The sequence below is a fragment of the Pygocentrus nattereri genome, chromosome 6, assembly GCF_015220715.1.
Source record: "Pygocentrus nattereri isolate fPygNat1 chromosome 6, fPygNat1.pri, whole genome shotgun sequence".
NCBI lineage: Eukaryota > Metazoa > Chordata > Actinopteri > Characiformes > Serrasalmidae > Pygocentrus > Pygocentrus nattereri.
Genome location: NC_051216.1, coordinates 26250953 through 26264948, shown reverse-complemented (window position 1 = coordinate 26264948; position 13996 = coordinate 26250953). Strand labels below are relative to the sequence as shown.

General features: G+C 40.4%; 1 protein-coding gene across 1 annotated transcript; it reads right to left on the bottom strand.

Moving 5' to 3' along the window:
- Nucleotides 1-531: 531 nt before the first annotated feature.
- On the bottom strand, nt 532-13432 carry hao2 (hydroxyacid oxidase 2 (long chain)). The gene is made up of 8 exons (XM_017704591.2): nt 13052-13432; nt 10427-10579; nt 5593-5744; nt 4504-4787; nt 2846-3064; nt 2570-2728; nt 1521-1590; nt 532-1424 (listed from the first exon to the last, which is right to left on the bottom strand). The coding sequence occupies exons 2-8, from the start codon at nt 10555-10557 to the stop codon at nt 1369-1371; spliced, it is 1071 nt and encodes a 356-aa protein (XP_017560080.1). The 5' UTR covers nt 10558-10579; nt 13052-13432; the 3' UTR covers nt 532-1368.
- Nucleotides 13433-13996: the final 564 nt, after the last annotated feature.

Sequence of the window (13996 nt, the reverse complement as noted above, 5' to 3'; positions counted from 1 at the left end):
TTTTCTGCTAAACAAGTAAATTAAACTTTTGTACTTGTACTTAATGGCTGTTTTTACTGGAAATGGATAGGTGGTCTCTGACTTTGCACAGTGATGTACTGTGTTTGTTTGTCCAAGTTCTCACAATGATAAGAAAACATGACAATTTTGCCCAAATGATGACACTTTGCTGGTCCTCACTTGAGCATGTGTTATTTTCACCACAAATTAAGTTTTAAAAGAGCAGAGCCTTCTGGATACTGAGGTTAGGGTTAGGTTCAGTTGAAGGTGCAGTATGACTTGGCAACATGAGTACAAAATTCAACAGAAGTCATTGGAAGTCCTTAAAAGTAATGCAAGACAAACGTGTGCGTGTGTGTGTATGCGACACAGACCTCCTATGTGTCTTATCTTGGGTGTTTCCCTGCTTTTTGATCTCTTGCTTTCAATGTTGCTCTTAGTAGAGCACTTTTAACAGCGTACAGTGACAGACCACACCAAAGTTTAAAGTTGACTTCAAATAGCTAGTGTAAGAAGACTGCAGTCAAGTGACACATTTAAAAGATTTCTTTATTATATGATTTTTGTTTTATCTTGATACATATTAAATAAAGCATGCAAAACAGTCTGTGCTCTGGTTTTGTAAGATTCTTATTCTTGCGTAATAACCCTGATCTTTAACACAACAAGCTCTGCTACTTAAGATACACAAGCTCAAGATGACTCAGGACATTGACAACACAAGTGTTTATTATGCTGAATTAATTGACATTTGATTTAAATTACAACACACTAGCAGGTATTGAGTACTGCTCCCCCACTAAGCAATATTTTATCCTCTGACTACAACTTTTTTTTAACCAAACCTCTCCCTCTAGTCACAATACACTGCACAACTAGAGATAAAAATGCTAAAAATAACTGTCAGATGCAAACTTGTCTTAGCCTAATAGTTTGCTGTCTGCACTCTCAAACCCACTTTCACCCTTCATGCACTTTAACACACCCCAGGGCTAACCAGTGCCTCAGTCTTGAAACATTATCACACATAGATTTAGAATTGCTAGATCTTAGCGAGCGAGCTTGCTAGTTTAAGCTTATTGCAAATCTGACAATATTTTTCTACTCCTATATTTGTTTTTAAACAAATCTCTATTATATTATACATATGAAACATCGTATCTTCAGTGTTTCTGCTGTACATGATTCATTTGTCATAATAGTATTCAGTGAACCATTCTTAGCCATATCCTTCTTTAAACCCGCATGTTGCTCTGTGTGGGATAACAGCCATGAAATACATTTTTGTGTAACAGAACTTTGCTGGCACATTGGGTAAGTAAAGCCCATCTTCAGATGTTATTCATGCTGTTATTTTCTGCTCTTTTGTCAAAGTTTAGAGAACTGAATGAGGTTCCTGTTAATCTCGGCCACATTTCTGCAACCTGATAAAATAAAAGAGAATTGAAGATCAACTACAAAAGATGATGTGGTATATAATAACTTTTATTAGTGAGAACAAGAATGTGTCTGAAACATACCTGATAAGGCCATGGACAAACGAAACTCATCACTTAAAATTTGGAGGACTTCCCTCACTCCCTCCTCACCCTGGCCGGAAGAGAAATCCACATCACTGCCAATAAATTGTGCTGAAGGCCTCTAAAGGGCCCATGTTATGCAATTTGTTTGTACTTTTTATTTGATCTTTTCTCTGACATTCACCCATGATATTTGTGTTGTTTATATACCAAAAAGTCACAACTTATTTTACATGACTAATGCTTTAAAATTAAACAGACTGTCTTTGTTATTGTGCCTTGTGCCTGGCTGCCCAATATTGTACTTCATCCAGGCTGAAACACTTCTTATAACTTCAGTGTGAAAGGGTGGGGCCAAACTGCTTTTGTTCTATGCAAAAGTGAAATTAAGTTAACCTTAAATATGGCATTTTCTGCACTGCCCCTTTTAATGTTTTATTTTTACCCAATATACCCAATTAAAAAGCAAACACTAATTAACTGTGTATTAAAATGTGCAGAACTGTGTTCTCTGTAGAACAGGCAGGTCAAACTGGGCCAATGTGCTATGGAGATTAGCATTTACCCTCATCTACCACTCTGAATTCAGTTAATGAGGGCCTTGCTAGTTAGCTGATGAGCTGAATCAGGTGTGGTTAATGAGTCAGTGTGTGTTGAAGTTTCCAGTGTTTGGCCTGCAAGGACATGTGCTTTTTGTGTAAACTGACCTTGAGTGTGCATACAGCATGAATGTGTATGTTTTAAAAACAAAAAACGCTAGTGTAAGCAAATACCAAACTTTTTTACATTTACTGCATTTGGCAGACGCTTTTATCCAGAGCAACTTACAATTTGATCAGTTTACACACATAGGTGAAGGTAGTGTTAGGAGTCTTGCCCAAGGACTCTTATTGGTATAGTGTAGGGTGCTTGCCTAGGTGGGAGACTGAACCCTAGTCTACAGCGTAGAAGGCAGTGTTACCCACTACACTGTACTCTATGAAGCACTTCAAGTTGCTTTTCAAGCTGCACGCTGACTGATAAATTCTCACAATCACTCCCTCCGTTACCTTGTAAGCAAGGCCCCAGATTGCTGGTCTTCCAATAAACACACATTTGGCCCCCAGAGCCAAGGCCTTCAACACGTCACTGCCTGTGCGAATCCCGCCGTCCATGTACACCTCAATCCGGCCTTGCACTGTGTCCACTATCTCAGACAGACAGTCAATCTGTGTGCAAGAACAGGGGACAAGGACACAGGGAGAGAGTGTGAGTGAGGGAACAAGATGACAATTAAAATGGAGAACAAAAAACAAACTGATTGTAAGAACAATTTTGTTTCTCACTGTAGCCGGTCCCCCGTCCAGTTGTCGTCCTCCATGGTTGGACACGATGATCCCTTGGACTCCATGCTCCACAGCCAGCTCTGCATCCTCTTTAGTTAGGATGCCTTTGATAATAATGGGCAGGTGAGTGAGAGACTGCAGCCAGTGCACATCTTTCCAACTGATGGATGGGTCCAAAGTGTGGGCAGGGATTCCATACTCTTCAGGACCTGTAGAGTCCTGTAGGAGGAAAAGCCAGGCAAAGCTTTACACAATACGAAGTTAATACTTCGGTTTGTTTTATTAATCAGGGTCAGTTTAAATTGTTACAGTGCAGTCTTGTAAAGCTTCTAGAACAATGTCACTAAAACTCAATTATGGTACATTAAGCTTTGCTCTATGTCGATGTTTATGTACTCTGCTACTACGGAATACGAGAGCCATAACAGAGTACTGGTATCATATTATTACTCAGAATTGGTATCTGTTACAGCATAAAGAAAAATATAGAACTACATTATTGTTCTGACATCACAACCTGTGTACTTTTGAGCAATCAGAAACTGCAACTTCTTCATTATAATTTGATAGGCTAACACTATATTCATATATATTTTTTGATTTATTTTATTCATTGTTACAGTGCTTAAAAGTCTCAGGACACCTATCATTATTATTATTTTTTAGAATTATTATGGGAATTACGCTTTACTTTATATTTAAAATATTTGAGCTAAAAAACTTTTTTTTTTTTTTTAAATTTTCCCCAATTTTGACATATCCAAATTCCACCCACTAGTTAGGACTCCCCCAGTCACACTACACCACCAGCACTATGCGGCACAGCACAGCCTTCCTCTGAGACCTGAGTAACTCCACCCCAACTTTTCAAACTGCTGCTAACGTAACGTTAATGGACAGCTGAAGACACTCAGAGAAAAGGCCCAACTGCCAGCTCTGTTACATCAGCTAATAGACGCTTGCGCTGGTTAGCATCTCATTGAAGGAGATGAGGGAGCCATCCTACCCACCAAGAGACAGCAAGGCCAATTGTGCTCTGTTGGACACCCGCCCATGGATGGCTGTAGGTTATATTATAACTTATCAATACTTGTAGTCCAACTGGACAATAGCAAACTACATAGCAATAGCAAGCTTTCTTCTAACACCCCATTTTACTTCCAAAAAATAATTGGGACACTTATCCAAATATGCCCATACGTCATGCTTGTCAAAGATCTCCCATGTTACTCTAATACTTGCATTTTGAAAGATAGTGATTGATAAAACTGATCAATACTGTCTCTTGGGAACAAACTGTCTGTGAGAATGATTGAAAATTCCACAGTAGTGGAGTGAAAAATGTACTGAAGTGAACAAGCCAAGTACTACTTGTAAAATCTAGAGGACATCAAGCAGGAATTAGACACTAATGTTTCTTCCACTTATGTTTAAGTACTCATATTTGTCTTAAGTTTTTAATTAACTATGGGGATAAAGCTGCTTGTTACTGATTGTTATTATAATTTTTCTGAGACATATAAATTAATAAAGGATAATAATAAATAAACAGGACAAATTACATTCACAGACTGTTCCAGAAGTATATTGGGCACAAGAGTATATTTTATCCCATTTTAACATTTTTGCTACATTTCATCCCACCTCTCCATAATTACCTGAAAGGTCCCATCAAAGTTCTTCACCTTCAGATGTGGTGGGAGCTTAAACTGGTTGCGAATGTCATCACGGCGTTTGCCAGTGTACGGCACATCCACAGTGAGCACCAAGGCTTTGTAGCCAAGTGCCTCCACCCTGTGCACAATCTGCTCTGAGATTTTACGATCACGGTACACATACAGTTGGAACCAGCGGTAACCGTTTGGTGCTGCAGCACAAATCTCCTCCACTGAACATGTAGAGTAGGTGCTGGTGATGTAGCAGGTGTTCATCGCTTCTGTGGCTGGGGAAATATGGGTGGATAGTAGGAGTGAGAAAATGAAAATGAGAAAAGAAAAAGAGAATAATCAAATTTACACAACACTCCCTTAGCCCCACACATAGAAGAACAGCTAATACTTGTTGATGTGTTGCTTCTTTAGTTTTACATGAGGAAAATGTAGTCTAATGTAACTAAAAAGTAATGGAAACTTATACCTCAGCATTTTGTCATGTGAACCGCAACCCTAAATCATATTGTCCTGTAAAAATGGCCAAAGTACACCTCATAGCTGCTTCCATAGTTTTTATCTATCTCAAAGCCTGGATTGTGTTCACACTTTTGTCCCTTTTCAAAAATATCAGTGACAAAACTCATTAAATCAAGTGCATTTGGGATTACTTAGCAACTCAACATGATTTGACACAAGCATGTGGTTATTTAGGCATGCAGTTTGTGCTAAGATGGTCGCAAGCATCTGTTACTCATTAGCTATATCAATTGTAGTTGCAAATTACATTTGGACTAAGCAAAAAATAGTTGGAATTTTTTTTTTTTTGGGAAAATGTCACCATCTGGTGGCTAAAGTTTACTGTCTGAAGGTAACTCTTGTACATTAGCAAAGTTCCAAAGAACACACACACTGCTACGATGCACCCACAGAACCATTTTACATATTAATACAATCGACTTTTAATTAATAAACTTCACTTTTAATACATTAATCAGACGTTCAACGGGCATGTACCAGTGTACACTATTTGTAACATGTATTTCTCTGTAAAGTGCTTGTGGCTTCATGTTATAGAGTGCCTAGTTCCACACTTACCTCGGGCAGTGGCCAGCTCTCCTTCATGCCAGGCCAGACAGTGGAAAGCAGTGGGTGCAATACCAACAGGGAAGCTGATTTCTGTGCCCAGCACCGTAGTCCGAATGTCACTCACTGACACATCCCGTAAGATCCGCGGCCTTAATCGGATCCTGGAAGTGGTTTCAGCAGAAAAAAAAAAAGACAGTTTAACTTTTTTGTCAAACAGCTGATTTTACTGCCTTATTGAAAAGCTATATTGAAAACCAGCCATTAGGGGTGTACTTTGTGTACTTCTGGTGCTGGTTCCAAGCCCGGATAAATGGTGAGGGTTGCGTCAGGAAGGGCATCCGGTGTAAAACTTATGCCAAAACGATCATGCGGATCACAAATATGATTGCCATACCGGATTGGTCGAGGCCCGGGTTAACAACGATCGCCTCTGGTGCTGTTGACCAGCAGGGTGCCGGTGGAAATTGGACTACTGTAGGTCGAAGACCATCAAAGAGGAGAGGAGGAAGGCGGGTTAGAAGGCAGCGAGAGAGAAGGAAAGGCAGGAGTGTGGAGGTTAGAGTAGGGACTCTGAACATAGGGACAATGACTGGTAAAGGCAGAGAGCTTGCAGACATGATGGAGAGAAGGAAGGTAGATATTCTGTGTCCAGAAGACCAGATGGAAAGGAAGCAAGGCCAGGAACATTGGAGGTGGATTCTATCATGGTGTAGAGATGAAGAGAAATGGAGTAGGGATAATCCTAAAGGAACAGCTTGGGAAAAGTGTTCTGGATGTAAAGAGAGTGTCAGACAGGATCATGAGCCTGAAGTTGGAGGTTGATGGTGTGATTTTGAATGTGGTCAGTTCATATGCACCACAGGTTGGTTGTCAGAAAGAGGAATTTTGGAGTAAGTTGGATGAAGTGGTAGATGGTGTCCCTAGAGAGGAGAGATTAGTGATTGGTGCAGACTTCAATGGACATGTTGGTGAAGGGAACAGAGGGGATGAAGAGGTGCTGGGTATGTATGGTGTGAAAGACAGAAATGCGGAAGGTCAGATGGTTGTAGATTTTGCAAAGAGAATGGAAATGGCTGTGGTGAACACGCATTTTCAGAAGAGGAAAGAACACAGGGTGACATACAAGAGTGGAGGGAGGTGCACACAGGTGGATTATATCCTTAGCAGGAGAAGCCACCTAAAGGAGATTGGAGATTGTAAAGTGGTACCAGGGGAAAGTGTAGCAAGGCAGCATAGGGTGGTTGTCTGTAGAATGATATTAGAAACAAAGAAGAGGAAGAGAGTGAAGACAGAGCCAAATATTAGATGGTGGAAGCTGAAGGAGGAGGATGGTTGCAGGCAGTTCAGGGAAAAATTGCAACAGGCCCTTGGGCGCAGTGAGGAGCTACATGAGGACTGGGAAACTACAGCTAAGGTGGTGAGAGAAACTGGCAAGAATATGTTGGGTGTTTTGTCTGGTCAGAGGAAAGAAGACAAAGAAAGTTGGTGGTGGAATGAGGAAGTCCAGGAGAGTATTCAGAAGAAGAAGGCAGCTAAGAAAAAGTGGGATAACCAGAGAGATGAAGGAAGTAGGCAGGAGTAGTGTGAGGCTAGTCGCATAGCGAACTGAATGGTGGCAAAGGCTCAGGCCTATGATGAGCTGTATGAGAGGCTAGACAGTAAAGGAGTAAAGGACTTGTATCGTTTGGCTAAACAGAGAGATAGAGCTGGAAAGGACGTACAGCAGGTTAGGCTGATAAAGGATAGAGAGGGAAATGTACTAGTGAGTGAACAGATGACATACCTGTGGAGGTATGGAGATGTTTAGGAGAGAAGGCAGTGGACTTTTTAACCAGGTTGTTTAACAAAATCCTGATGAGTGGAGAAGAGAGGATGCCTGATGAGTGGAGAAGCAGTGTACTGGTCCCCATTTTTAAGAACAAGGGTGATGTGCAGAGCTGCAGTAACTACAGAGGTATAAAGTTGATGAGCCACACCATGAAGGTATGGGAAAGAGTTGTTGAAGCAAGGCTAAGGCGAGAGGTCCAGATCAGTGAGCAGCAGTTTGGTTTCATGCCCAGAAAGAGTACCACAGATGCAATTTTTGCATTGAGAGTGTTGGTAGAGAAGTACAGAGAAGGTCAGAAGGAGCTACATTGTGTCTTTGTGGATCTAGAGAAGGCATATGATAGGGTGCCAAGACAGGAACTGTGGTACTGTACGAGGAAGTCAGGTGTAGCTGAAAAGTATGTTAGGGTGGTGCAGGACATGTATGAGGATAGTGAGACAGTGGTGAGGTGTGCAGTGACAAATGGTTTCAATGTGAAGGTAGGGTTACATCAGGGATCAGCTTTGAGCCCCTTCTTGTTTGCAATAGTGATTGAAAGGTTGACAGATGAGGTCATGCAGGAGGCTCCATGGGTCATGATGTTTGCAGATGACATTGTAATCTGTGGTGAGAGTAGAGAGCAGGTGGAAGAGAATCTGGTGAGGTGGAGGTTTGCACTGGAGAGGAATGAAGGTCAGCAGAGACAAGACGGAATACATGTGTGTGAATGAGAGGGAGGCAGGTGGAAAGGTGAAGATGCAAGGAGTAGAGGTCATAAAGGTGGATGACTTCAAATATCTTGGGTCAACCATCCAGAGCAATGGACAGTGTAGAAAAGAGGTGAAGAGGGTGCAGCAGCCGAAAGAAGATGATTGAGAAGCTATATTGATAACATTTGGTACCTTTCTTAAAAGCCCATATTCTGCATTTTTGACATTTACACGGTTTGCTTGTGTTACTGTGCACTTTTATGCCTGATACATGCAAATTACCTCTGATGGGCCTGTGCCATTACAGGTGGAGATGTAGTGGGTGGGGCTGAAGGCCTCATAAACAACACTACTTACACCTGTGTGGTGTGCTTGTAGTGGGAGCTTGTCTTTTGTTTTTTGTTTCTGTGTTCCGGGCAGTTTGGTTCTTTTGGGCATTATGCTTTAGTTTATTTGTTTATTTTGGAGTTATTTTGGCCTACAGATTGATTGCAACAGATTCTTAAAACATTTCTTATTAAAATCATTTTTTTCATTTATTCACTGTGTGCTTCTCTTTTATTTGTCATGATGTTGAGCCTGTCATGACATCTCTGTTCTAATAGGCTGCCCTGTACTGTGCCTTCTAAAATAATTGATGGAATTAAACTGCTGTATGCTAAACAGCCATCCATCCATCCATCCATCCATTTTCTAAGCCGCTTCTGGGGCTTGGGGGTTGTGGGGGCGGGGGGGGGGGGGGGGGGGGGGGGGGTGCAGTGCCATACATACATATATACATGTATAAACATATATATACACACACACACACACACACACACACACACATATACATAGAGAGAGAGAGAGCTCTCTATATATCAGGACTATCTTTTTCTCTAACTTATTGGTAACTAGCAAAGATACTTTCTGTAGATAGACAAAGCACTTCTTGTAAGTCGCTCTGGATAAGAGTGTCTGCTAAATGCTGTAAATGTAGTTTATTCCCAAAAGTATATGGACACCATGACCATCATATCTCATCATCATGGCTCATTGGACATCTCATTCCAAACTATGGGAATTAAAATAGAGTTGCCTGCCCACCCCCCCATGCAGCTACAAGAGCCTCCACTCCATTTAGTCAAAAGAGCATTTGTGAGGCCAGATGGAATTAAAGTTCCAATTTATTCCAAAGGTGTTCAATGGAGTTGAGGTCAGGCTTCACACCAAACTCGCCAAACCATGTCTTTATGGACCTTGGTCTTTATGGACCTATGCAGGGGCACAGGCATGCTGGAACAGAGGTGAATGCATATAATTGTCTAAAATATGTTTAAGTGGTATATCATTAACATTACCCTTTCCTGGAACTAAGAGGCCAAGCCCAAATCCTAAAACTCAACAGTCCCAGACCATAATCTGTCCTGCACCAAACGTTACTTCTTGCACTAGGAATGCACTGATATTGACCCAACTACAACAGCATCCTCAATATGGGTGGAGACACAGCACAGTGTGGTTAGCTGAGCTGCTGTGGCTCAGTTCTGCTTGGTACTTTGGCATGCCAAATGCTATTTTGAATGAAACAGTACAGTACAGTGTGAGGATATAAATCATAGACTTTGTCTGTACACAATGCACTATTTAACCATACTGTGTGAGTCACCAAAGAACAAGATTTCTAAAATCGCATGGTGTGTGCCTGGCTTTAGAAGATATTCAATCATCAAAAAATTATTCCAACAAGACATAAAACTCCACAAGTGAGCTCTTCGGATTGTGCACAGTGATTTAGACTTGTATGCAGCCCGTGGAAACCCATTTCATGAAGCTCCTGACACACAGTTCTTGTATTGATGTTGCTTCTTTGAAAGCAGGAGGCAGTTTGGAACTGTGGGTGATTTTTATGCAATATGTATTCCAGCACATGGCAGCCCTGCTCTATGAGTTTGCGTGGTCTACCGCTTTGTGGCTGAAATATTGCTACTCCTCGATTCTTCTATTTCACAATCATAGCACTTACTGTTGACTGAGGCAGATCTAGCTGGGCAAAAACTGAATTGTGTGCAAAGGTGGCGTTCTACAATGCCACGTTTAAATTCACTGAGCTTTTCAATACAACCCACTCTATGGCCAATGTTTGCTGCTATGTGCTCGATTTTATAAACCTGTTAGCACTGGGTATGGCTGAAACAACTGAAGTCAATAATTAGGAGGGGCATCCACATAGGGTATGTAAATATTTGTGATATCACATTTCACAACAGACTGTTTCTGCAGCTTAGTTTCCATAAGGTGACTGTACAGACATCATATGCAGAATTTTGCCGATCAGGCACTTTACCTTTTATAGGCCAGCAAATTGTCATCTCTGGTGCAGCACTCATCTGCTCCAGCTGCATAGTAATCCCAAGTAGCCTTGGAGAGATGCCGTTTGGCATACTCCTCAAAGTCGGTCAGACATACCATAGCCATCTCTCCACAGAGGGCTCTGTCTCTGCACAGCAAAACAGTAAAAAATCACCATCACCCTAATCTCACCTCTGTCATCATAGCCACAGCTGGATTTGGTTTTTAAACCTATACCTTGATTTGTAAAGACAATAAAATAACAGACAATACAAGCCACTTCTTACAGGTAGGTCACAATTATTACATAATCAGCTGATCAGTTATTTATGCTAGAGGTGGGCGATATGGCAAAAATATAATATTGTGCTACTTTTTAAAAAAAGATTTTCCTGATAAATGCTATGTACACACACACAAACAGAGTTTAAAGAGACTAAATTTACTCTTTTTATAATGAAACAGGAAGTTGGTCAGTGTTTTACAAGTACTGACGACATCCATAAGTTTCTTCATAGGTTTTCACAATCATATGATAATGTCAACAACAAACGGAATATAAACTGCATGCTTTTTTATTATCATTAAACAAATACATTTATTATGGCACATCAAGGTTGTTCCAAAAACCAAAACGTGACCTGACTGGTTCTATAACATTTAGAGAGCAGCAGTGAGTAACGTTTGTTTATTTGAGTTCAAGCTATGTCTGTTATCAGTTGAGAAGCTAATTGGCCAAGTTGAGAACGCTTGAGGCATTACCTTAATGGCTGCATATAATGAGCTGAAATGTCATGATCGAGACAGGCCCACTCACGGTTTTCTTACAACATTCTGTTTAGTTGTTTAATTGACATTTCATACAAATGGGTTTATAGAATCACCATTTTATTGATCTTATATCACACAAAGTGTATCTGGTATGTGTAAAACACATGCTGGAGAATAAAAGTAGGTCAAGATCAACCATCTCTAAACATTAACAAGTTAGTAGGAAGGTACAGCATGCATATGAATAGAATTGATATGTATTACTTTATATTGTATTAATCTATCTTTTTAAAATAGCATTAAGGTATATTTTAAAAAAGATTAAATTAACATTTTTAAGCAGATCCAGTCAGATATTGGTCCTTCAAATAGTTTATAGTCCAGGGGACATAAAAAGACCGCAGGCTTTGCCAGAAACCATCTGAACTATGAACTCTAATATATATTAACTCTTCCAAACAGGATCCATTTCCAACAGTCTATTCCTACTGGCATTTTATCCAACCAAAGTCATTTTGCTCTGTTTAATGAATTACTCACCAGAGTACATACTGACAGCTTGCTCTCAGTCTTCTACGCGACACACAGCTATTGTCAGATAAAACACTAACAGTGAACGTGGCCTCAGGATCTCTTCTGCTTTTATTGTGTTTATTGTTTTTTTATTTTGACTGGAAATGTGCTGATTGTTGAGTCCATGTTTGTGCAGCATGTGTGTTTGCTTGTGTCTCCAAAATGACTCTGCAAAATCTGCCAGACCTAGTGCAAAGTGCACACCACCTAAACATTAATCACATGGATACTAGACATGTTATTTTGCACTCTTGGTGAACAGTAATGCGCTACATCATTAATTACAGAAAAACCGGGGTATACCACTAGTACATAAGTCTTATCTTAACTCATTCATGACAAACAACTAAATTTAGTGTGGTGAGGGGAAAAAGCTGAACTTGTTCTGACTGGTCTAATGTGATGAAATAGTTACATCATGCATGAACAACTAAAAGAAGCCTGTAAATTCTATATATTTGTTTACAATCATTTTCTGTTGTTTTGTTAAAAGTTATTAGTCCCATGTAACCAAAACACAAACTTATATAATAAGAGAAGTGATAAACTCATGTTTTAACACATGGTTTGACTGATTAGCGAAAATTGTTTAGGCAAGCTCAGAGAACATATGGACATAGGGAAAAAAATCAGATGTGGACATTAATACGTTTTTATAAAATATATATGTTCATAAGTAATGCTTTTATTTTAGACCTACACAACAATGCTAATGGCATATTATCCTTATATTTTATGCACTTGTACTACTTCTGTTTGAAATGGTCAAGAAACCACATTATTTTCGCTCTAGGGCCTAAAGCAATTTCACAAGAAGTGGTAGCTACATGTAGTGCACGATGGTGTAGTTAATGGGATAACGGCTAATGTAATTAGGCTTTTATCTTTTCAGTATGTCAAGCCTTCTTGTACCAGCAGCAGTTTTTCCATCACCTTGATTTTTTTGGTTTCAACGTTTGTAAGCCTGTTAGTGCTGTTACTGTAGGACAGCGGGTCCCATCGGTATGGACTTCGGATCAAAACACTGACTCTGGACACAAGTCCATCAATCCCATCGCACTGTCCCATACAAATAAAGACTCAACACGAAACACGTCGTACACATCAGAGGAGGAAAAATGGTTCAATAATATCTGTCCAGTAATATCAAAGCAGGATAAGGATGATAAACACGAAAGACTATATAACCACTTAACCAGTGTGTATGTCACTTTATCTCCCGTCATTTGGGCCTGTTGAGTTAAACTCACTTTAACTAGCTAATTATACTACTTACTTGCTTAGCTGAGAGAATCGCGGTTTCTACGTCTTTGAAACCCCTCCGTCGTTTCCAGCCGCCCCGTTTATCCACAGTACCCTTGGTTTTGAATCGGAAGGCTAACTGTGCTAACTCTGCTGACAGAGTCACTCGCTGTGAAATCCGGTGTGCTCCAGCAGCAGCTACTGGATCACTGCGCTTGTGTGGTGAACAGAGGGGCTCGCTTTGGACAACTTCAGCACAGAGCGGCACGGCTGCCGTTTACCCCGCATTACTGTCTGTTAAATAACTGTATCGCTGTGTTAATATAACTCAAAACTGCACGATAAGGGATAGTTTTCCTCTGATATGGGCTGTTTCAATGTGTTGAGGATAGTTTAAGTAAAGACTAAACAGAACAGGTAAGTTGGACTTTGTGAATCACTGAACCATTAAATCTGCTTGTCTTGTCATGAGTGATTTATAACAATAGGTGGCAGCAGCTGACTTGATAGTAATGGACAGAAGGAAAGATTCGGTTCTCTTGGCTCTCGATCGGCTCATTGACTCCTGTTTCTCGTACACAGGCCTCAGGATTTCTGAGTATGATTGTTTCAATAGAGTCTGGCTGCAGACATGCACTCGCTTATAGGAATTATATTGTGAGCATATGTGGGCACATTCACTCAGAAAAAAAGACCACGGATGAATCTCAGATAGCTCCTTCTTCTCTACACAGGGCGAATTGTGCTTTATGTGGTGAATAAAAAGCCATTTCAATTCAGCCACTCACTGCACGACTGGCATTTCAAGCACTATCTGAGTGTAGAGGCAATATTTCATGACCCATGCCGTGCACTGTGTAAAGGGTAGGGACACAGTTTAGATAAGATACGATAAGATAAGATAATCCTTTATTAGTCCCACAGCGGGGAAATTCGCATTACAGCAGCAGAGTAATAGAAGTAGATGTAACCAATTCCA